We start from the raw sequence: 24,001 nt of genomic DNA on the forward strand, positions 1-24,001 counted from the left end.
CAGCATCAATGCCATGAGAATTATTCATATTCTGAACATCTTGGTCATTTTGAAACACTAAAAATTGAGAAAACATAGTGTCAATAGAGGTCAGACACAATCAAACCATCTTCAGAACCTAAACTATATTAATATTTACTTCAAATCTTGACATTATTAAACAGTGGTGGAAATTTCATGGATATTTCTTTATTCATTAGATGTTGCAACATGAGGCCAAATGTGTGTGGAATGGTTTCTGGCTAAATACACTCAATATTGCATTGAATTTAAATGAGGTTTGTCAGCTCGATTCTCCAGGTGAGATGGACGGAGAAACATACGTCACGGTTCAGGGGGAAACGAAATATGAATCCAAGAATGAAATTATTTTATTTTAGTTTTTTTTTTTTTTTCCCAAGATTAATTCAATGCATCCAGTGGAAAAATAGACAAATAAATCAGAGCCAGTTCATGGTAATAAGCATCACATGTGGATTATTTTATTTACATCTGTACTGCTTTATAATTTAATTGTTCGTTTGCCATTAAAAAAATAATTAATAAATAAATAAAAAATCAGTATTTATCAGCCCATCTCTGCTTGGTTTAGGGTTTTCTCCCGTATTTGGATCCAGGTCCACACGATTAAAATACGTAAAATTCAGAAATTAATGAGAACTTTTATTTCGAAAATGATTTCGATTTGATGTTGTTGTTCAATGCCGAATCATCCCCCCCCACAGGCATGCGTTGTTGTGCTCCACATCTCTGTCGGATTGATTGATCTAGGTTGACTGTAGACCCATCTAATCACTTATTCACGCAAACCTCTGCTCTCCAACCAGTGAAATTAGAGCTGTGGTCGCACTCATTTCACTTGAATCTCATACAGTGTGAACTCACGTATAAGCGATAAGTGATGCTATATTTTGTGAATGTAATTTTTTTTAAACAGCTAAATATGCTTGAACTCACCTGTAATTTTGATTGCAAAATGCGGTTTATTCGTCTTTCGGGCCTAAAATAAAACTTTATGAACTGAATTCAGTTGTAACAGCACGAGTTATTGCGCTTAAAGGCTAAAATACTAGTGATATTTCTGAAATATTCCTAAATCCTGTTATATTGTGATAGCTGCTTGCCATTTGGCGACCACCGACTCCAGGTCGTGTAGATTATCCTTCTTTCATTTACGCGTACATCACACGTTATAACCTACATGCTGAGTAGGCCATTGGCTCCTGGCTTCCCATTTTCTGTGCGTTGAGTGTGTGTGTGTGTGTGTGTGTGTGTATGTGCTGTGCTGTGGTGTGTTGAAGGGCTGTCTGCATATGGGAGAGGCATATTTAAATGTCTTGTGTTTTAATTGACGCTCGAACTAGGACTGTAAGCTCAGAAACGAGGAACAGCCCCCATCTACCGGCAGCGTCTCCTCTGCCTCCTCTGCACGCTGCGCACAGTCCGGAGCCCCTCAGCCTGCACGCTGCACAGGGATCTCACACAGCACAGCCTCAGGTAAGAGCTTTTCTATGTGTCTTCTCGGGGAAATAATAATACGTGGAAGGTTTTTTAACCCCCCCCCAAAAAAAAGAAAAAAGAAAAAAGGCGGAGGAGAGCGTGTGAAGCTATGCGCGACAGATCTGATGCATGATAAATACAGTGGCATGGGTAATATTCTCCGGGATAGACGTGGATGTGGTGGAAGGTAAAACCGACTTAAACTCTCCTTCTACCTTTATATTTATTTACGGAATATTGCAAATAAATCTTTCCCGCCTGACAGTCATCTGAATTGTTGAAATGTATAACTCAGGAGTTTGGTATCAAATCGTGTAGGTTGGACGCTACAAGGAAAAAAAGAAGTAAAATTATTAATTTGTATTGGTGGCTGAAATATGAAATTTTATTCTCTTTATTTATATGACAAAAGTCAGTGGACCTAAGCCATCCTGGGTTTAATCGCCATTTTAAACATGGCTGTTTTATTTTCTATTCTTCTTTTTATTTATTACTATTCTTAAAGGCGTCAAGGTTTAAATAGAACAAACACGGAAAAGCAGTGATTGTTTATTATTTCGTGTATTTAAAACCTTCATTTAGTCAAACAAGAACTGGAATCTTAAATTAGGACAAATCATTCTCAGAAGCGAAATGAAACATGACACAGAATCGTCCAGATTCATCTCCTTTACTTTATTTAGTGGCAGTAATGAAATATGATAGATAACATACATAAGTAGATAGTTCAATTAATAGGTGTTGATTAATTTAGAAAGCGTTTCAAAATAGAATTGTTATTTCCTGCAACTTTTTTTTTGGTAAAAGCGTGAATTCGTGAATGAACTTGGGTTTAAAATCTCTGAAGAGTTTCATTAAATGTGACACTGTGCAATAATACAACAACAAAAAAAACCGGGTCGTTAGTATATATTTATTTGCAGGTAATATCCTAATTAGATCCAAAAAAGGGGGGGAACGAAACAAAACAAAACGACAACACAAAAGACATTATTCCCTCAGCCCCTTGCTGTTCACTGACACATTGTTAAACCCACTTCAGTCAAATGAAATGTCACTGCTGGAGGCAACGGGTCAAAACAGTCTTCTTTATCGACATTAACGGTATGATACATATCTTCATTTAAAAATATATATATATATCTATATACATGAGAATGCGCGTATTATAATTTCACACTAAAATATGAATAGGTCTAGTTTTGAAATCATAAGTCGCCTTTATTTAATTTCCGGGGAAGGAGCAGAAGGAAAAGAAAACAGCAGTTAGATTAAATATCACACAGAGCTGAGCTGATCATTCCTCTCAGGGTGCCTTTGTCCAGGTGAAGAGAAATCCTTATGTCCTTTTTGAGTCTCTTTTCACCGCAAATTAACGTTTCGCTTTTCAGAACAGCTGCAGGTCCAGCCCGTCCAGGAGGGTTCAAGCCTTGTCTTATAGCTCTGTTATCAAGGGGCCTCCAATTAAAGCCAACACAACTTCATGGTGGGGGGGGGGGGGGGGGGGGGGGGGAGGGGAGGAGGAGGAGGAGGTGGGGTGGGGTGGGGTGGAGTGGGATGGGGTGTGGGGGTTGCACAGGATAATGTAACACGTCTTGAGATGAAGCATCCACACCTGCAAACCCCCCTGAGCCTCAGTAAATCTATTAATGGGACCCAAAGCCGAGTCACAGATTGAGCCAGTGTCTCTATTGTTTTATGGCAAAAATTTTCAGTCCTGGACTTTGGCAGAGACCAAAGCTCGTTATGCGGATTTCAGCTGTAAAAGGCCCGTGTTGTGTCTGTCAGAATACAGAGCTTCTGCTGCCTGTTTTTGGTTTGTTGTCCCCACATTTGGCCTGTGTACCGGACTGTGAAGTCATTCAGTCTTTATTGGCGTTACAGAGTTTTCACACCCTTTAAAACGGACACATCTTCATTGCAGCTTCACAGTCGCCTGAATAACGTAGATTACATTAACTAAGCTATATGTGAATAACTGAGAATGTGTACTAACTGAAGGTGGTTTCCTTGCAGTGACCACCAACTGGAGGTTTCTTTTTTTTTTCTCCTCTATACCTCAGACCACATCCCTGCTTGTTGCATAGCCTGTAAGATAAATGAAAGATGTCCACACTTGAAATCCTCTTTCTGTTATGATCAAAACAACTCTCCTGCAGGTAAACGAGGTTTTGGCCTAATTCAAGAGGCAGATAAAAGACAAGGGCCGTGTTAATGAATGCCCGGCAGTGCATAATTCTGATTTCAAATGAGCGTTTGACTGAGAGAACATTGATTTTTGCACAGAAAAGATCAGCCCATTGTTAAATAAAAGGGAGGTTTGTTCTTTCGCCTTATCAAATTAAACCTGTTAACTATACATCATCATAGAAGCCTTAGTGAAAAAAGAAAAAACAAGCTGATGGGTAGTTATCTTAAACGGGAGGAGGCTGTCATGGAGTAGGGTGGTTCATATATTTTTTTTTTTTTAACCAGAATCTCAGTCACTGCTTTTCTTTAAAATTGTTTAATGCAATATGTCCCCGCCTTCTAGCCTATCAATGATCAGTGCCCCGCCCCAAACAATACATTTATACATCACACACACACACACACACACACACACACACACACACACACACACACACACACAGTTACTATGTTATTTTGGGACAACCAAACACCCGATTAAAAACAAAATCCCTAAAGCTGAAGCTCTAATAGTAATTTCATCATGAAAGTCAGGCCCAAAATTAAAGTTAATAAACTCTGCTTCAATAACACATCACATAAGAAGTGTTTATTTCTAGTTCTGACCCTTTTTTAATAAAACTCCAAAGGCTTTTATTTCAATTTAGGTGCGTATTATTTGTTTAAGACATGTTAAATACATAAAGTATTTACACATGAATTGCTCTAAGTTGACTTCAGTTTATGCAACTCATGACTACTCTCCAGGATCCTGTCTCCTCTAAATGGGGGAATAAAAGTAATGAAAATGTCAATACCATAAAGTAGCGGTCCTTCGCGCAGCCAGAATCGGAAGATTTTGAGGGAAGAGTGACAGCTCTTTGTTGGTGAATAGAAATCACTGGCGATGGAGAGAGAGAGAGACTGACAGAGAGTGAGAGGAGGGAGAGAGAGAGAGGGAGAGAGAGAGAGAGAGACAGAGAGAGGGAGAGAGGGAGAGGGGAACTCCTCCTACCAAATTATTCAGACTGGGCAGGCTTTGTTCCCTTCACAAATAGGACACGGTTCTCAAATCCAGGCAGTCCCAACCTGACCTCCAAGCACCAAGGAACCCCTGACTGGGAAATCGGGAGAGAGAAATCACCAGAAAGAAACAACAAAAACTCTGTGTCATTATTTTTGGCGAGTGTTCACACTGTAGCCCCCCTCCCCTCCTCCCTCCCCACCACCACCACCACTTCCACACCGGTTTGTCGCATCATTTGGACTATATATTTTTTTTTTTTCTGGAGGAGAGACATTCCCGGGAAGAAGGAAAAAGCTGGTGCACCACCACCACCAACACCACTCCTCCTGTCCCACCCATGTTGTAGTTTCTTCGGTTTTTTTTTTTTTCTTCTTCTTTTCTTCCAGTTGCCTTTGCACTCTGTCGAGGAGCTGATCTGAATCTCTGGGGTTGTGCTGTTGTTGTGTGTGCCTCTCTCAGAGCCTCAGAGCCCACTTGGATGCGCTGAGAGAGCGGGGCGCAGCGCTGCAGTACAGTATATGGAAGTTGTGGGCTGCAAGACAGAGGCAGGCAGTTGCACGTTGCGTCCAGGACCGGGAGCCATGCTTTTCCACGGGATCTCCGGGGATCACATCCAAGGCATCATGGAGGAGATGGAGAGAAGGTCGAAAACGGAGTCGCGCCTGGCGAAGGGCATGCAACTCAACGGGAGAGAGTCGGTAAGAGCCAGGTCGACCTGTGTTTGAATTCATGATGCTAAAACTCGTTTTTAATACCTCGTCGCTGCGTTAGACGACGACTGCGGCGCCGTTAACGTGCAGGAAAATGTGCAGTTGTTTGGGGGGTAAGTAGGAGACTGGTGAGGAGGATTTCTTTCTGGTCAAGTCTTATAAAATATTTTAGTCTAAACCTTGATGCAAAAATCCATTTTTGTTGCATAGTGAGTTTAAATTTCCTATCATTACAATATCTGTACAAAGTAATTACTAAAATCATGAAGTAGCTGCAACTTTGCATCCAGTTGACTAAATATATTTGAAACACACTTTATTCCTCGTGTCATCAAATAAAACCTTGTACATTAGAGCAGTAATATTTTGTTGTAATTTAACAATTGCAGGTGCAATTATATATCTACAATAACTTGACAAAAACACGAGGAATTATTTTGATTATTATTGTTGTTATTATTATTATACCTTCAATTGTGCTTTTTGCTCGTATAAAAACTGGAAATTTGTTTTTACACGTTTTCGAATATATTCAGTATTTTAAATATTTGTTTGTCCCCCCAAAAAATTGTTAAAGTGAATTTGCTGTTTGCTTTGAGCTTCATGTCAACAAAGAAAAGAGAGATTAAAGTAATAAAAGGTTAGGGTAGCAGAACAAATGTCTGTCATTCTCCTCGATATTTGATTACTTTTAGAAACACAGTTGTTCCAAAGATAGTGTTTATTCCTCCAGTGGGGCCTATGAGAACATGAAACTCGCATTTGTCGTTTAAAGTGCTCTTCAAAGGGCCTTACCGAGGCTGCTTTATAGATAAAAAAAAAAGTTTTATTTCATGCCCAGAAAGCTGCTAAAGGCCTGTTGTTGCTGTTTTTTTTGCACAATGTACGTTTCAGTCAGTCTCTCGAAGAAAGTAGTTACCATGAGCTTTCTTCTCTCTCTCCCTCTCCCTCTCTCTCTGAACGCAGACCATGCCTTCTATGAGCCCGGAGAAGCCTGCTCTGTGCGCCGGCTGTGGCGGCAAGATTTCGGATAGATACTACCTCCTGGCCGTGGACAAACAGTGGCACCTGCGGTGTCTCAAATGCTGTGAATGTAAACTAGCGCTGGAGTCGGAGCTAACGTGTTTTGCCAAGGATGGGAGTATCTATTGCAAAGAGGATTACTACAGGTAAGAAAAATTAAGGTTAACCATTCAAGCAATTTTACCTTTTGGTCTTTAAAAAAAAAAAAAAAAATCACTGTGCCACGCGTACACGCACGCGCGTACACTCACTCACACATGCACACAAGGTTCCATTAAAGCTCCTGGCTTTGTAGAAATAAAATGTATTGTAATTGTATTTCAAACTCTTAAGTGATCAAACTTTTACTTTTAACAAAAGAAAATATTTTTATATGCATTACAGTAACTGTAAGCACTGATTCAACAGGCTGTGGCTGTTCACCTAGAATTATGTCGAAGCCTTTTGGACCAAATTAGGCTTCATGCTTGTCTAAATAAAATCATAACATCCTCCCAGGGGCCCTGCACGGCGTTAATTGGGAATAAGTTATGTTATGAAATTGTATTTTTATTCGTTCGTGGCTCAGATGTAATAGTTTCTATAGCTCTGAGTGTAATATAAACTACACCAACTTAATGTATGAGTCACTCTCTCAGAAACAAAGGAGCAGGCCTGCACCATTATACAGTTCTGCTGTTTTCGTTTAAAAGTAACCTTCCTTAGTGGCTTTTGTCAGCAGCGTGTACGGTGGCCCGGCGTGCCCTAAAATAAGTGCTGAAAAAAATATTTTGTGGGTCAGACGTTAGCCCATATTTTAACATACATTTATTTAGCCATACAGCCATGCATAGGCCAGAATGGTATTTACAATGCATGACAGTAGTAAAATGCTCCACGAGTAAAAAATGTTAAATGTCCAGGCGAAATGTGTCAGCTGTCTCACCTTTCTAATAGTATAGTTCAACCTTTAGCCTACAGGTCGCCTTTTGTGCTCAATGTTAAATAGACTGGTTTAGCAGTTGTAGTTTTTGTCACTGAGGAGTTCAGTGACTTATTAAAGACAGAAAATATTTGTGCACATACAAATATTTTCACACTAAACAAAATGTGGCCTATGGACCAGCCGTCACTCAGTTGTAGACCAGATGTGGCCATTACAGAATGTAATCTCAGTGTGTTGGCTTGTTACAGCAGACCTACACACCAGGACGTTGTGTCAGATTCACAAATTCCTTTGTCAGTGAAATGCACGAGAAATGCATATGAGCCAAAAACCCAGTCAGCCTACCTGACAGTGCAGATCGTATTTTTGGTAAACTTGCCCCGAACTTCTGTGCTTGTGTTTGTCCCCTTTGGTCTCTATGTATGAGGAGTCTTGACGATTTGTCTGTTCCAGAAGGTTCTCCGTGCAGAGGTGCGCGCGCTGCCACCTCGGGATATCGGCCTCGGAGATGGTGATGCGAGCTCGCGACTCCGTGTACCACCTGAGCTGCTTCACGTGCACCACTTGCAACAAGACGCTGACCACGGGCGACCACTTCGGCATGAAGGACAGCCTGGTGTACTGCCGGCTCCACTTCGAGACGCTGGTGCAGGGACCGGAATACCACCCCCAGCTCAACTTTGCCGAGCTGGCAGCCAAGGGCGGCGGCCTCACCCTACCTTATTTCAACGGCACCGGTACGGCACAGAAGGGAAGGCCGCGCAAGAGGAAGAGCCCGGCGATGGGGATAGATATACCCAGCTACAACACAGGTGAGCCAGCATGCTGCTCGGAGCGGAGCCTCACACCGAGGCAAGAGCGTACAAACGTACATATTAGACAAACATTCGAAAATAATCTGTAAATAGTCATACTTACACTAAGTTTCTCGTTGTTAATTATGGCACAAACCTATAGCCTATAGCCTATAGCCTCTATAGCCTCTAACTGTTTCCCCTACATGATGTATGGGCAGGCCCAGCAGTGGAGGACGGTGAAACTTTTTTTTTTAACTAAACTGTAGTCACGTCTAGAAAATAACATTCGTTAATTAATGTTAATTAAACATTTAGCCAGTCTTCATGTAGGTTAAATCCTCGTGGAACTCACTGAAAGACCCCCAGTTGTCCCTGGACCCTAGTTTGGGAACCTTTTGGTGCATTGTTGTTTATATATTTATGCACTTTATATCGTCCTATCCATGTAATTGTACTTTTATTTTTAAATACGGCAGCAGAAACAATTAAGGTTACGTCTAATCGCCGTTATAAATAAATAAATAAATAAATGAAGTTTTTCTTCAATTATTAAAAGAAAATCTTAGTAGATTTTTTTTTTGCAGTTCGCTCTTTAATCCAGACGGTTCCTTAATGCTCCAGCTGTAGCAGACCGCCTTACATGCATTAAATTAATACACGTGTCCTGTAGGTTCTGCAAATACAGGTGAACGACCGCAGCCGTGGGCTAATTGATCGGCAGCTTTCTGCACACGCGTCTGAACGCAACGTTCCTGTGCGTGAAACTGTGGCGTGTGTTGCACGGAGAATGATCGAAATTTGACCTCGCCGTCAACCTGCTCATCGACTTCTGCAATTGAGACCAATTTAGACCAAAATGAGTGCATGGTATGGGCGTGAATGGTGTAAATGTAGTTAAGGACTGTTGCGTAAAAATCTCAGCTAAATTAAGGCCAAAATCATATCATGTTTTAAGTGTGTTTGACCTTTGCGGGAAGAACAAAAAAAAAAAAAAAAAAAAAAAAAAAAAAACAGCCACGGCCGTGTACATCAAGATGATGTTAAATTTAAGTTTCATCTAACAACTTGCATTGAATCGCTGAATGTTATAACCCGACCCCCACCCCACCCCTGCAGCGTCCCCATTTTGTTGTCGCTTTCTGCGAATTAGTGTGCGGTTGAGAAAGTTTGTCATTGTGCGCCAAGTTTCCTCTGTTCCTGGTGAATAGGGAGGAATAAGGGTAATCTGCGCGTTAATTGTTCTTCGTTAATTGAAGGTGACGTTGGAATCCCTGGCCTCCTGTGCGGCGGTCAGCACAGTTCTCAGGGACACAGCAGCGCCGTGCAGAGGGGCCTGCTGCAGGGAGAGGCCAGGGGCTGAAAGCACAACACTGTACAGTCAGCGCTCCGGTTGAAAGGGCTTTTGGTTTGTTATTCGTAAACACAATTCCAAGAGATTATGCAAATCCTAAAGTTCTCATGGATCCCTTGCTAGGAAAATAATCACTGTGGTTCTGTAAGATTTTCTTTAATGGGACAATATGATTACTTAAACAAAGCGTTTAAAGGTAATGCAACCACAACAGGTAAAAAAAAAAAAAAAAGAAAGAAAGAAAAGGCAAACATAAGAAAATCCTATTGTAATAGAGAAAGACATAAAATCATAAAATACAGGGAGACGATGCCCCTATGAACTCATTATCAAGCACCACAGACACAGTAAAGGTCCCACTGGGAATATTATATTTTTCATTTGGGATATTTAAATAAAATATAATCCTTTTTTTTTTTTCATTTAAAACAAGGCTTATTGTCTTTTTATGCTTAAGTGACAACCCTTGTTTCCCTTTTGAAATATTAAATGTTTTAATTATATGATGAATTTGTGATCAACTTACCACTTTCAAAATAGCCCAGAAATTTAACATAAAAAATTTAATGGAAAACAAAAAACAAAATACAATTAATTAATTAATTTAGGGACCAACTGAAAGATTTAGTCTTGATATTGTCTCTCATCCGAAGTGAACCCCCCACCCCCCCTTCTTTTTTTTTTTGTTGTGCTATAATATCACAAACACAGCTATAATACCTTTCTCTGTTCATGTTAATGTATCGTTCTGCAGATCAGGAGACTCATATTCATGACAAATAGGACAAGGTGTAGTTCAAGGTTTTGTTTCTGCTTTAGCGAGCACATTCATGTTTGTTTTCACCAGGGAAAGGTGTGGGTCTACTGAGTATTCCACACCACTCTGTAAAGTTTGGTCTTGTTTGGATATAGAGACCCCTAGTGGGTAATACCTAGTGAAACACAATCCAGTGAAAGCTGGAACAGAAGAGCATAGATGTCCATGACTGTCATATTGTTTTGTGGGTGTTTTATTTATCAGTGTCACAAGAGGAAGTCTCATATAACAAAAACATAATTTACACCATAACGAGTACCATAATATAATAGCACACATGTAAAACATGTGTCCCATAGTTTATGAAATCTGCCATGTAAGTGTGATTGAACCCAATAATTCATTTGAGGGAAAACAGTTTGCTCTGCATCCGTATGATGATGTGTTGATATAATTCATTTGATATTTTATCAGCCACAAAGAATAACAACTGGTCATGATTTTGGTTTCAGGGAGACAAGAAAATGACTACAGCTTACTGTATAAATTAGAAATCCTATTCTTTGCTGGCCAGTGTTCCTCTGCATTTGCAACAAGTGATGAGATCTTACAGCATCTGCTTTAACCTACATTTTAAATTCCATGGGAAAAAAAATTGTCAGTTGATATTTTTTATTTTTATTGGCTGAAATCACATCACTGTTCGACAGTCAGTCACATGCAAGTACTTATTGGACAGTGGAATTTTGTTTGTAGTAATAGCAGAGAACTGTGCAAATTATTAAAAAAATACATTACTGAAATAGCAAGTTTGAATTTTATTTTTCAATGCTGTGGTAAAGGTTTCAGCAGCACTGCTGCCATGCATGCTTTTAATTTAGTGGATCCATTTTTGCACATCACCATCTTTAAGTATTTTACACACCAAGCTGTTGACAAATGAGGCCCATTAGGCCTGTTAGTCTTTGCAAACACAAGCAGAACTTTGCCCAATCCCAGTGTAAAAATGTTAAAATACATCATTTTGCTTTTTTTGAACTCTCCAAGCACAGTTTATATTAAAAACGCAAGAATCAAAACCTCCAATACGCAGAAGAGAGCTAAAAAAATTTTCTGTTCTGTTAGGTTAGTCAGTTTCTTGACTGCCACTGATTCACATATTCTAATTACATAATATAAGCATACAAAACTTTCACAGTATTTACCATGACGACAGCCCTAAGAAAATGTATGAACTTTCTTAAGTTCATATACTGTGTGACAGCCTTGATTTTCTCTATCTCTTTCTCTCTGCAAACTCTGACCACGTAACAAGATATTTAGTTTAATACTGAGCCCTCAAACATTTTATTAGTTACTGATGAAAAACATTTTATTGAATAGTTTCTTGATTTCAGACACATTATCCTTATGGTAGTGAGGATAAGTGATTTGCTTTAAATGAAGCTGTTCATTTGTCAATTGTCTCAAGAAAATTCTTGAGCGAACTGAAAATTAATTTGGAAACAGAAGTTTAAAGAAAACTAAAATGTTTGCTGAGCTAAAAAAGTTTAAGCTGTTGTCCTTTCTGACTCTCAGTCACCCCTGCGTTCTGCTCTCTGCCCTCTCAGGCTGTAACGAGAATGACACCGATCACTTGGACCGGGACCAGCAGGCCTACCCTCCAACACAGAAGACCAAACGCATGCGGACCTCCTTCAAACACCATCAGCTGCGGACAATGAAATCCTACTTTGCCATCAACCACAACCCCGATGCCAAGGACTTAAAGCAGCTGGCCCAGAAAACGGGCCTCACTAAGAGAGTTCTACAGGTAAGCACAGAGCCATTCTTCTTACTGATCTGATCACCCCATATCTGCGTCTGCACCCCACTCCTCCTCCATGTCCCTCCCATCTCACACCAAAATGATCATTGAAGCCATCTTTTTTGTTTTTGTTTGTTTGGTTGGTCCATTTAGTCATTAGATGTATATCCAGGGGTTTCTTATCAGAAAATTTATAGATTCTTAAATGATAATTTTTTTTGGGAAAGAAAAGAGAAAAGTAGTGCTTAAGCGCAGGAATTTAAGTTTAAAACTGTTGTTAATATTATTAATAACGAGAGTGCACATGTCCTTTTTATCTGTGGACCAGAAAAAGGTGTAATTTTAGCTTTCACAGACAAAGGTTTTAAAAGGATAGGATTATTGTTTTGATTTGCTATTCAAATCCACATTTTTGTATTCAGTCTTCAGTCAGGAGCTAACTGGTTCATTGTTATCTGCCCCTTTAGCTCAAAATAATGTCTGACAATTGCCATTTAAATATTTAGATATTTATACACACATCTATAAGGCAAGGGCAACTTGATACAGTGATAGCTGTGATTACTTGATATGTAAACTACTGTACAAATGATTCTTTTTAAAAAATTAATCCTACTTAAACATAAAAAGTAAAAGCCACATTGGGATTGGTTTGCAGGTTTGGTTCCAAAACGCAAGAGCCAAATTCAGAAGGAACGTTTTGCGACAGGAGAATGGAGGTGTTGATAAGGCTGATGGCACCTCACTCCCTCCACCCTCATCCGACAGTGGGGCCCTGACCCCCCCCTCCAGCGCGGCCACACTAACAGACCTGACAAACCCCTCTATCACTGTAGTGACCTCCGTCACCTCTAGTTTGGACAGCCATGATTCGGGGAGCCCTTCGCAAACTACCTTGACAAACCTTTTCTAACAAGCTATCTCTAGCAGACTGATTTTTTTTTTATTTTATCTGATTTTTATTTGTTTTGTTTTGTTTTTATTTTTATTTTTATTTTTATTTTAATTTTATTTTATTTCCTCAATTTACATTTTATTTTTTTAAGTGACACCTTTAAATCAACCAGAGACAGCTCCTTGGAACAGAAAGTGCTGTACTGTGTACACAAACAAGAACAACAAGAGCAAGAACAGCAGCGACCACATTAAAACACAAGGAAATCATTTTAATGTGTAGCATTTGAAACCGCATGGCAGCCGTGTCTGTAGTTGACTTACAGTATGCAGAAACTGATTTTGGACAGGACATTTTGAAGTTGAAGGCATTAGAAAATTGTCATGTATTCCACGGTTTATTGGAAAAAAAACAACAAAAAAACTAAACTTGAAGCTTGTCTGGAAAAATAGTTTTACTTGATTTGATTTGATTTGTACATTTGTATTGAATTATGATAAAATGAGCCCTCCCTAATTTATGGTTAATTGGTAAATTTTAAAATAATATGAATATTTTGCCCTCAGAAACCTGTATATGTATGCACTGTGTTCGCACTATCCAATTTAAAGATTTTTTTTCTGTTTTGGAATAATTTGGGAAATAAACTTGTAGAATGTTCTGTATATGGGTAACTCCAGAAAACAGGCTTTAATTATTTCCGAATGTTTCAGTCTTTGAGACTGAGTTGGATGGAATCAGACATTGGGATATCTCACAGAGCTACATGTAGAACGTCTAAATTGCATTATAAGCATCTAACCATCGCAGCTTATATGGCAGGTAGATGCTGAAACCACACACACATTTTTGTCTTGATTCACAACTCTACTGTGATTAAGAGAAAAAAAAAAAACAGCAAATCCCACAATCTGTACAGTGGTAACTGTTCAACATGTAATGCAGTCACATTGGTAGACATTTCTCGAAAATTAGAAATCAGCACCAGAAATTGAGATTGGAGAGCAGTTTATGGGCACTGTTGTAATCGACTGTTTTCATGACAGAGCACTTTTTTCCGATTTGCTGGCCTCATAGATTAACCGTAGTCAAATGGATAAATCCTAGTTAACATATCCATAGATCCACAGCTAAACTCAATTGCACAGTGACAATATACTGCCCAGTGAAAAGTGCATTATTGTTTTTATCATGTTGCTCAGGGTAACAATGTGATTTTCAAAAAGGGAAAAGGAGTAGGGGTGAGAAATTAAGTGGTTGCGACGTTGCAGACTAGATTTGTCGAGCTGACATGAACATTCAAATGACCTCAGATGGGTGGAGTCGTAAGAGGCAGCCAGTGGGAAATCATTGTCCATATGTTCTCTTTTTTGGCCATATTTATACTTTCTTTAATGACACTTGCCACTGAACAGACCAAAAACATGTTTCTTCTGGCTGAAAGATAGAGAGAAAAGAAAGAAAGAGCAAACCTTCAGTGGAGTTGATACATTTCATTGTGAGCGTCACAGTTTGTTCTATTGTAGAACAAAGTGGTTCTCTAGATCTACTTAATGAAGTAGATGCCTAACTCAGTTCTACTATGTGCCTTATACTATAACTTGGGAGAAAGTTTGTGAAATTCAGGATATATGTGTTCTTTGTTAACTGATTCACATCCTTTTGACGCCTCACTAGTTTTGTACTGTTTTGCATCTTATTTCCGAAGATCTTTTTATGGTGTATCCTGTTAAAAAGGGGGCAGCGATGTCATAGAAAGCATTTGTGCACTCTTTCAGATATAGTTGGTTAATCCAAGAACCTTATATATTGATCTTCGTGTTAATAGTTGAGTACAGTAAGTGTTCTATCAAGATTGTCCATGTTTCCCTGTTTCTTGATAAAGATGGTGTATAGAAACTATTTCCCCTTAAATATTTATGGACCAAACGGTTGTTATATATCTTATTAAATTTGTGTGAATAAAAATACTTTGCTTTAAATGGGTTTTATTTTTCATTACACTTGCCATTTTTGTGTTCTTTCTTGAATACAATTTTCGTTTATCACATCAACAAATGAGAAAGCATTCAGTTATTGATGACCAGTTAAACGTCCTCATTTTTGCCTCCATTTTTAATTTCTATTTCCTATTTTATGATGTTTATGGTTTTTAACGTAATGCCCCATGGATTTGCATCTAAACCCTGCAGTCAAAAATATGAAATTGCTTTTTAATGCATGAACATGGCTTTAAAATTTAGATCAAAGGAATGCTGCAAAGCATATATTGATATATATCTATATACCTATACAGTATATATATATGCATAACATATTGATAAACCTAAAATGAAGAGTAAATGCAGACCCCGTAAAGCCAGGTTGCTCTGTAGTTAATATATTCTTACTCTATCGTTTCTTTCAGGGAGAACAAATCTTGGGGCATTACAGCCATACATCCCGACGTTTGAAAATTCCCTAAAGTATTAACAGAAGGGGAAAACTTTGATGGGAATTCCTCACCATTGAAGACAAAGACAATATTAGGATAAGATGATAGCAAATTGAGAACAAATAAACAACCATCATAAAACCTGTTTCAGTTGCAAATGTACAACAAATGATTTTTTAAAAAAAAAAACAAAAGTTTGTCCTGAATGTTTGAATCCATCAACGGAGGAGACCCCACAATGTATGAAATTTATGATATCAGTGTGAAAAAAAAAAATTCTGTATTGGAATGGTAAATGCACAAAAATGATAATAAAATGTATTGTAACATAGTAAAGAAAAAAAATCACAGAAAGACAAAGGATGTGATTAAGACAGCAGGCATCCATCATGACAAGAGTGTGAAACAGAGACGGTATGGATGTTACAGATATGAACACACACACACACGCACACACACTACACACAGAACCTTGTCCCACTGCCTTGCTCCTATGTAAGCACAATATGTACATTCCCACAATCCTTGTTGTCCACTATACACACTATTACACACACAAACACAAATGCACACACGCGCTGCTGCCCCCGTGCACCCCACCCAAGAATCAGCTTGCTAAATAGAAGTTTTCTTTTGTCACAAGTGTCATTTCATAAACACATGGCCTCCTTGAAACTCGGCAGCAGGATGCCCATCAAATATGATGAGTGTATGAAGGGGACTGCAGAGCTGGAGCTTTGCCATCTGGCTGTACCGAGGGAAGGAAGTGAAAAAACAAAGCAGATAAAGAAGAGATTCTCATTTTGCATGCGCCTCATCATCTTGTTAACATTTTCCTTGAGATGTATATTATTTCCTTTGATTCACTGTATGATTCATTGTCAGCTGCAAAATAAAACATATGAAAATGATGTCCCTGATGCCCACGGAGTACTTCACAGTGGAACAAAAAAAAAAACTGTCATTGTGAGGACATGGACAGTACTGCTTCAAGCTTATTTGTTTTGACATTCAGCTTACTGTAGAGGGTAAAACATTATTGGCTTCTTATCAGATTATTGTGGATATTTGTAAAAGCAGTATATCTCTTGTGCATGTCATGTCATAAACACTTGGCCTCGCCTGCTCCTATAGATTGTATGAGGTGTGGCATTTTTCACTATTTATAGTATACGGTATTTTTTTTTTTTTTTTAGTTCAATTTAAAACTCCAAAAGTATAATCACACATCTGCACACATAAATGTTTTTGTAATAAAGGTAAAAAAAACAACAACAACGATTAAGCAACGTTTGAGTCGTATCTGAAATATGTAGCAAAATGGTTGGAGATTGTTACACACAAACTGTTGTATAGACATGAACACAATTTCTTCATAGTTTGGAGGTGTACTGACTAATTACTTAGTATGAATGCTATGTATGCGATGTAAAGAAGGTGTGTTGTGGAAGGAGAAAAAAGAGAAAGAAAGAGGAGGGGGGAGAGAGAGGGAGAGAGAGACTGAAGCCACATGGGGACCAGTAAACAGGCTGGTGTTGAATTCCAACAATGTGGGAAACAGCAAACACTTCAGTCAGTCCAAGAGGAAACCTCAGTCGCTGGGGTGCCTATGCGCTGTGGCAGCAGGGCTGTGTTCCCCGGGTCTGACGGGAGGACGGTGGGCGGGTTGACACCACAGAGCTACAGGAAGCGGGGCTGGAGAGGAAACACAAACAAACACAGCCAGCCCTGCTCAGTTCTGGAGCTGCAGGATGAAATTTCTGGACAACGTCATGGCCCCGTGTTGACAAGAATTTCAGGGGTTTGCTGTTGGGCTATTGGTGACTGGAATGCATCCTATTGCAACATTAGTATGTGCATGTATGTGTGTATTTGTATAAGCAATGCCTGATCCACCACCTTCTTGCCAGTAGGATTGCTTCACCCTATTCCAGGCATTTCCAAAGATATATTATCTGATGTGAAGAATGAAAAAATACATGGAGAGAAAAATACAGAGGGCTGGATGATGTTCCCTTGTGACTATACTGCACTCAAGCATTTGAGCACCGCATGTATCTTTGGTCCATTAGCTCACTGTAAAAACCATGAAATCCAGCTGTTACAACCTATTTTCACCCTCCATACTTTTGCATTAATCAATGTAAAAAGATAAGTAGAATATTGTCTGTGCGTGCAGAGACCTCAACAAGTAAGAAAGGAGGGCCTCTGCCAACTGACATCCTCCTCCCCCCTCATGTCTTCTGCCTGTTCAATGACAGCCTCTGTGTGCTATGACTGTGCAGAAACAATGCAGACAATGCTGCATGTTTGCTGTCACACAAGCAGTTTGTTCATAAAGATTCAGTGTTCTGATTTATGTGACACTGTGCTTTACCATTTCAGTTCAACTCCCCAAGTAAAAGTTGGCCAGTAACTAAAAATACACCCCAACGCATTTATAGACGACATATACGTGGGTGTGAATATAATTCAAGACACAGCTCGTCTAAAAAAATGTGAACACAGACGTTTTCAGTTCTTCAAGTGTGTAGTCAAAAGTAGAGTAGACTGATAGGTGCTTGATGTGGTTTGAGGCCTCAAAAGGGATCTTAATTTTAGCTGCAAAGAAGCCAGCCACGTTACTGCAGAAATACAAATTTCCACTGGTTAGGCCTTTGCTGGAGACTCATGCAATCACATAGGTTTGTGTTCCAGATACAGTTTCTCAGGGTCAGGTTTTTACAAAACTGCTCAAACCTGTGACATTTGCAAGGGAGGTTTGCTATTTGGTCAGTTCTGCCTCAAAAATGTGTTACTCATAAAGGTCGGCTGAGAAACCAGGTACAAGTATAAACATTACACTCTGCCTGTCATAACAAAAAATATTAGAGGACATCTCCAGTGTCCATTTATCATGTTGACATCAGATTTTGCACCATGGCAACTACAGAAACCAAACCAGCAAAACATTCAAATCAACACTGTCCAACACTTGTAGCCATCAAAGTTACTCTCAGCATGCAGGAGGTCGTATATGGTTGACTGAATCTGGGTGCAAAGCAACAAGTGTGTAGTTACTTTCAAGATAGCGCAGAACAAAGTTGTATTAACTGTGGTTGACAACACCTGTAATTCACACTGCCTTTGACAACTAAAAGGAGAATGAGTTCCTGTCTGAGTGATCTGTAAACTCCAGCAAAGTGTGTCTCTGCAAGGACACACACATACACGGTCATACATCATGCACACACAGTGACAGGTGACAGTGTCAAAACAAAGTATGGAATGATCACTGAGGCATAGGCCACGCCTGCAGTTTACATGTTTCTCTGATAGTGCTTTTTTCTACTGTCACTGCTTGTGTGTGTGTGTATGTGTGTGTGCGTGCGTGTGTGTGTGTGTGTGTCTGTGTGTCTGTGTCTGTGTGTGCGTGATATTCTGCCAGTTCCACCTCAGTTCCATCCTCTCATTGCTAGGCACCTATTTAACCTCACCTCGCACACCCACCACCCTGCTAACACAAATACACACCGGCACCAGGACACACACAAACATAGACACACACATAGGCAGATGTCAGAGGGGTGATGATGTGAATGAGACACAGCTCAACTGCTATGCGTGTGTGTGTATTTTATACATGTGTGAGTGTATGTGTGTGTGTATGTGTGTGTGTGTGTGTGTGTCTGTGTCTGTGTGTGTGTGTGCGAGACGGAGGACTGCCCCTCTGGTTGATGCAGAGCAGGTGGAGAGATCCACAGTACTGGGCGTTTGCCAAGAGATGGAATACACTAACAAATACATTTATGCACATGCAGGTCCACACGCACACACTTTCACCAAAACACAAATACAGACACACAAAAGCAGACAGTGAAAAATAGATTTTATAGAGTGATCTAGGCAGAAATAATATGCCAGTTTTGTCCTTCACATTATCACAGACTATCTCTCCTGTGCCTCATTTGCGCAGTGCTCTCCACATGCCATAAATCCTTTATTTCTCTGTTGTGCTGTTATTCTATATTTACACGTATTTGTTATGTGACGGCTCACATCTAGACAACCTTGAAAATGCTGCGATCAAGGCTGATAACTATGGGTTGCAATTGCGCTTTGAAGACAAAACAACATTAATTAGAGAATAAAATGGAAATGCAGGCATCACATGCTTGCTGCCTCCAAGTTCGCCTGGGTATATGAAGAGAGAGACAACATTTCATACATATTTCCATCTGTAATCCCTCTCTCTTTTCCTCTGATAGCTGTGCTCTGTGAGGTACATAAACAGGAAGCTCGTCTGTATTGATGCGGCATGTTTCAGTGTGTGACAGGTCATCTTTGTACTGGTAGAGTGTAACCTCTCAGTTCTTGCTAAACCTTCAGGATGCACGCAGCTCCTCTCCCCTCCATCTGCTGGTCTCTATGAAGTCTGCACCCGATCACAGGAGCTTTGACTGTAGCTTCTGTCTCTACCACATTGCAGTCATACCTAACCCCTGAGCCAGATCAACAACACAGAGGAAAATATAAAAGACATGAGTGAAAACATCAACATTTTTTTCTTTTTAAGTATTTAAAATGTGCTTTCAGCCTCTGGGTGCAAAAATTCTGCATATTTAGCAATGAAAAACCCAGGCAGAATTTCACTGAAATGTGTATGTTGAAGAAAACAAAAACTGAGCTAGTGTGCATGCAAGACTATCACAGTTTTTTTTTTTTTTTTTTTTTTTTACAATTTAGATACTTTGCAGTTTTACAAATGATCTGAAATTAGCACTTAAACAAAGATCAGTTTGGGCCTAAAGTGCTTCTAGATGCTCTCTCCTGGTGTTCATATTCATAAGCAAAAGACATTAATGGCCGAATTCTCATAAACTCTACTTAATAATCATCAGGTTATATCTGTGGGCAATTTCATTCAATAAAAAGGCCCAAAATATGAATAAGAATTTGTTCTAACACATCAGACTTGACATGTCATGTTTACAGTAAAATGTCCAAAGCATTTCTGTAAATCTGGCAATTCAACCTCCCTCAGTTCACCATGAGGAAGAACCTTGTATTCTGGTTACCTGCAAGCGACACCAGAAAGTTTTAAGGGAAAGAGAGTGAAATAGATGACAGTACTCTCTTCATGCTAAAAAAAAAAAATCACCCCAAATCAAAAGGAAATCCTCTCTGTTAAATAAACAATATCAGCAAAAAGAACACAAAAAGTTTGCTATTGGTTTAAAGCACCAGATCAGTGCAGAGAGCCACTTTTAGAACAATGGAAATTCAACACGATTATTAAACAGTTTTCTACCAAACAGACGTGGAGGCATGCGTGTTGAACTAGAGGATCTCTGGGTGCAGCTCCCCTCGCAGACTGATGCATTACTTTTCATCCATCCATCTAATTATTCCCTCAGAAACCTGAAATTTGAAGATACAAAAGACCGTCCCTATCTGTCACTGAGCGCCATTGATCTTATTGAAAGAAAATGTGGGTGTAGAGGAAACCCAATATAACTCATGCCATTAAATTCCACACAGCATTATTCACATACAGAATTGACAGATTTCTGTGAGACGTTTCTTTTAATCTTCAACTGTTGTTGAAGAAAAAGGGGGAGAAAATCCTACACTCCAGGCATCTCTCCCTTTTCCATATTTGCAGTGAGGTTAACAAAAAAGGCTATTGAAGTAGGGAGAAAAAACACAAACCTACCTAACTTGTTGATTATTAACAATGGGGATGGAGAGAAGACAGATGTGTTTCTTGTGTATCAGCAGTGTTTGAATTGTCAGTCTGAAATCAGCGCTGAAGCTTTTATCAAAGCAAAGTAAGCTGATCAATTGCAGATGCTCTCAATGTCCATGGGAGTCAGTCTGCAATACCATTTTTGTCAATAAATTCTCATGATATTTGCAATTACAGACTGTGTGTGTGTCATGGGATGTGTGGGTGTTCTGCATGTATATGTGTGTGATAATAGTGAGCAAGACTTTGTGTTGATGTGCGCGCATATGACTCTGTGTTCAGGGGAATCCATTAAGCCTTGGCTGCCTATCTACCTCTCTCTTGCACTCGTAGACTCTCACACATACACACTCAACAAATCAATCTGTGTAATCTCACACAAAATTAGAATAACCAGTCTTAATATTTTGTTGTTTGAAAGCAACTAAGTCCATTCACTGTACAGTACTTAAGTAAAATTTGAGGATAAAGTACTTTCCTGAGGTCCTACCCGGCGCTCCGGGGATGGGCCCCAAAAGACCAATGCTGTTTTTCATTAATTGCAAATTTAAATTCAATTTGCACCACTTCAGAATGATGTCTACTGCGTTCTGAATTATGACCTTATCTTAGGACCTTATTTTGTAAAAAGGTCCCTGTTGTAAAATCTAGTTTTAATACCTTATTTTTAGCTTGTAGTGTCTGCACATGGTGCAACTTCCTAAATTTGAAAAACCTGTGGTTAATTAAATTACCATTAACTATTTGACACAGAAAAAACTTGATGTCATGTAGTAATATTCCAGCGTAGCAGTACAGCTTGGCTTTTGGCTCTCGGTGGTACCCTATATTCTTCTTGTAATACTTCTGTATATTTTGAATGCTGGGCTTTTACCTTCTGTGACATTTTTTTTTTCTTTTAAACTTTTAGGTACTTCTGCTTTCACTCAAGTAAAAGATTTCAATGTGCCTGCAACCACTGGTCACCAAAATATTCACATACAACAACCAAGGGCCTAATTACAAATCCACAACAGTGCAATGGCCGTGGGCTGCAGTTGAAATCTTTGGAAAAAGCTAGTTAGAGAACTTTGAGCGAAGATATTTATTTTTAAGAAATAAAAGTGAGGGTGTTGTCGTGGTTCGTGTTTGAGTTTCTCTGTTGAATCTCGCGGTATTTGACAGCTTCCCTCCACTCTTTGACACTTGCCCCTCCCCGGCGCTCCGGGAATGCTGGGTTGTTTACATTACTCGCACACGGGTCAGGAGTGCGGTGATGAGGGAGAGAGAGGGGGGCCTGAAGACTAGTTTAGTGACTGCCTGAAAACACGTACACATCCCGACTGGCTCTACAGCACAGCCTCTGTCTCCGCAAGAAAAAAAAAAGTTTTGAGTGCTCAGGCTCAGCAGTGCCACGCAGGAAGAGAGGCCCGTCGAGACGACTTTTTGGAGCGACCTTGGAAAGAAAGGGAAAGTCAAAACAAAGACAACCGCCATAACCATCAGGAGAAACTCTCAACGTGAAGAAGGAATAGCTTAGCAACAGAGTCCCACTTCCTGGTAAGAACTGAGACAGCGCTAGCTGACTGAACTTATGAAACTCACGAACAGCTAATGAACCTCTTGTAAACTCTCCCCTTTACTCTGACTCGGTTACAAAGCTCACATTAATCGCTAGTTGTTGTACAAACGTTATCTTGGCGCCTACTTGAAAAAGTTCCTACGAAGTTTGCTAGCTAGCTTAGCCTGTTAGCCCATGTTAGCATGTCGCATTGCTAACTTTCACTGCCTTTTAATTACATAGTCTGAGCTGTCAATCAAAGTTAGTAATGACACTGAAACCGTATGATTACAGTGTACGAAAGAACAACTTTTACCTAAAGCAGCTTTCTAAGTTTCTAAGAGAGTAGCCAAGTAAAGTAGCAACTTACTGGTGTCATGCTCCAGTGCTACAGTACGCATGCTACACAATAACCGGTGTATTTGTAAGATAAGATTACAGAATACGTTTCTTTATTCAGCATTGTTAGACTCGTGTTGGTTTATGTCCGGTTGGTTTTTAATTCTTTTCTGTACAAGTATTAAAAGTTCACTCCAAAGTGATTTCCCTATAACACTTAACATCCCTTCAGCCCAACATCCTTACGCCTGGATTACCAAAATATGATGTAGTGTCAGTGGTTGCATTTCCATTTAGAGAAACACAATGTGGAGTTAAACAGTGAAATACTCCAGTGGAAATGAATACAACATCAGGCTATGCCATCATAAAGCAACAGGTCAATAAGGTAGATGGCCCCATTTGCTGCTTGTCTACTTGATTATTTAACGATAGTGAGAGTTGCAAAGTCCATAAGGTTGGTAAGTGGATATCTTTCTTGTGCCTTTATGTTATTTATCTTTTATTTATTTATCTGTTTTAAGATCTTTTATTTTCTGGGTATTTTTCACCTGGTAGTGAAGAGGCAGACAGGAAACAGCAGTGACAAGGAGGGAGAGGGGCATGATATGCAACACAGGTCCTCAGCCAGTATCGAGCCATGGACATTTTGGTCATGTGGCATGCGCTGCAACATTTGTCTGCCAAGGCACTGCTATGTGTGTCTGCATTGTATTACAGAATGTTACATCTGCATCCTGTAAACTAACTTGCACACTACAAATACATTGTGCACAGTCTCAGGTGGAGAGCTCATACCTCAGGTACAAGCAGTACACATATCCACCCTGTATCTGCTTGGATGAAGCTTAATTGGTGGCTTCATCTGAGTGTCCACTCAACTGTCGAGCCACTCACAAATAGTATTCGGGCCCTGTTTTTGTGTACGGGAGATGGAACAAAAAATTAGTAATTAAATTCAGAGCTGATGAAAGTAAAATTTGGTGATAAATATTCTTT

At 39.5% G+C, this 24,001-nt stretch overlaps 2 protein-coding genes across 3 annotated transcripts in view; both read left to right on the forward strand.

Moving 5' to 3' along the window:
- Nucleotides 1-5,214: 5,214 nt before the first annotated feature.
- On the forward strand, nucleotides 5,215-15,425 carry lhx9 (LIM homeobox 9). 2 transcript variants are annotated; one of them, XM_041039712.1, is made up of 5 exons: nucleotides 5,215-5,394; nucleotides 6,373-6,575; nucleotides 7,808-8,166; nucleotides 11,870-12,072; nucleotides 15,369-15,425. In XM_041039712.1, the coding sequence occupies exons 1-5, from the start codon at nucleotides 5,215-5,217 to the stop codon at nucleotides 15,423-15,425; spliced, it is 1,002 nt and encodes a 333-aa protein (XP_040895646.1). The 2 variants fall into 2 exon arrangements, with proteins under 2 accessions (XP_040895646.1, XP_040895645.1); XM_041039711.1 differs by lacking the exon at nucleotides 15,369-15,425 and adding an exon at nucleotides 12,725-13,321.
- Nucleotides 15,426-22,354: 6,929 nt separating this feature from the next.
- Nucleotides 22,355-24,001, forward strand: part of nek7 (NIMA-related kinase 7) — a 56,917-nt gene continuing 55,270 nt past the window's right edge. Inside the window, exon 1 of the mRNA XM_041039715.1 lies at nucleotides 22,355-22,662. The gene's annotated coding sequence lies outside the window, so the exon portion shown is untranslated. The remainder of the gene's footprint in view (nucleotides 22,663-24,001) is intronic.

Source organism: Toxotes jaculatrix, chromosome 6 (assembly GCF_017976425.1).
Source record: "Toxotes jaculatrix isolate fToxJac2 chromosome 6, fToxJac2.pri, whole genome shotgun sequence".
Taxonomy (NCBI): Eukaryota; Metazoa; Chordata; class Actinopteri; family Toxotidae; genus Toxotes; species Toxotes jaculatrix.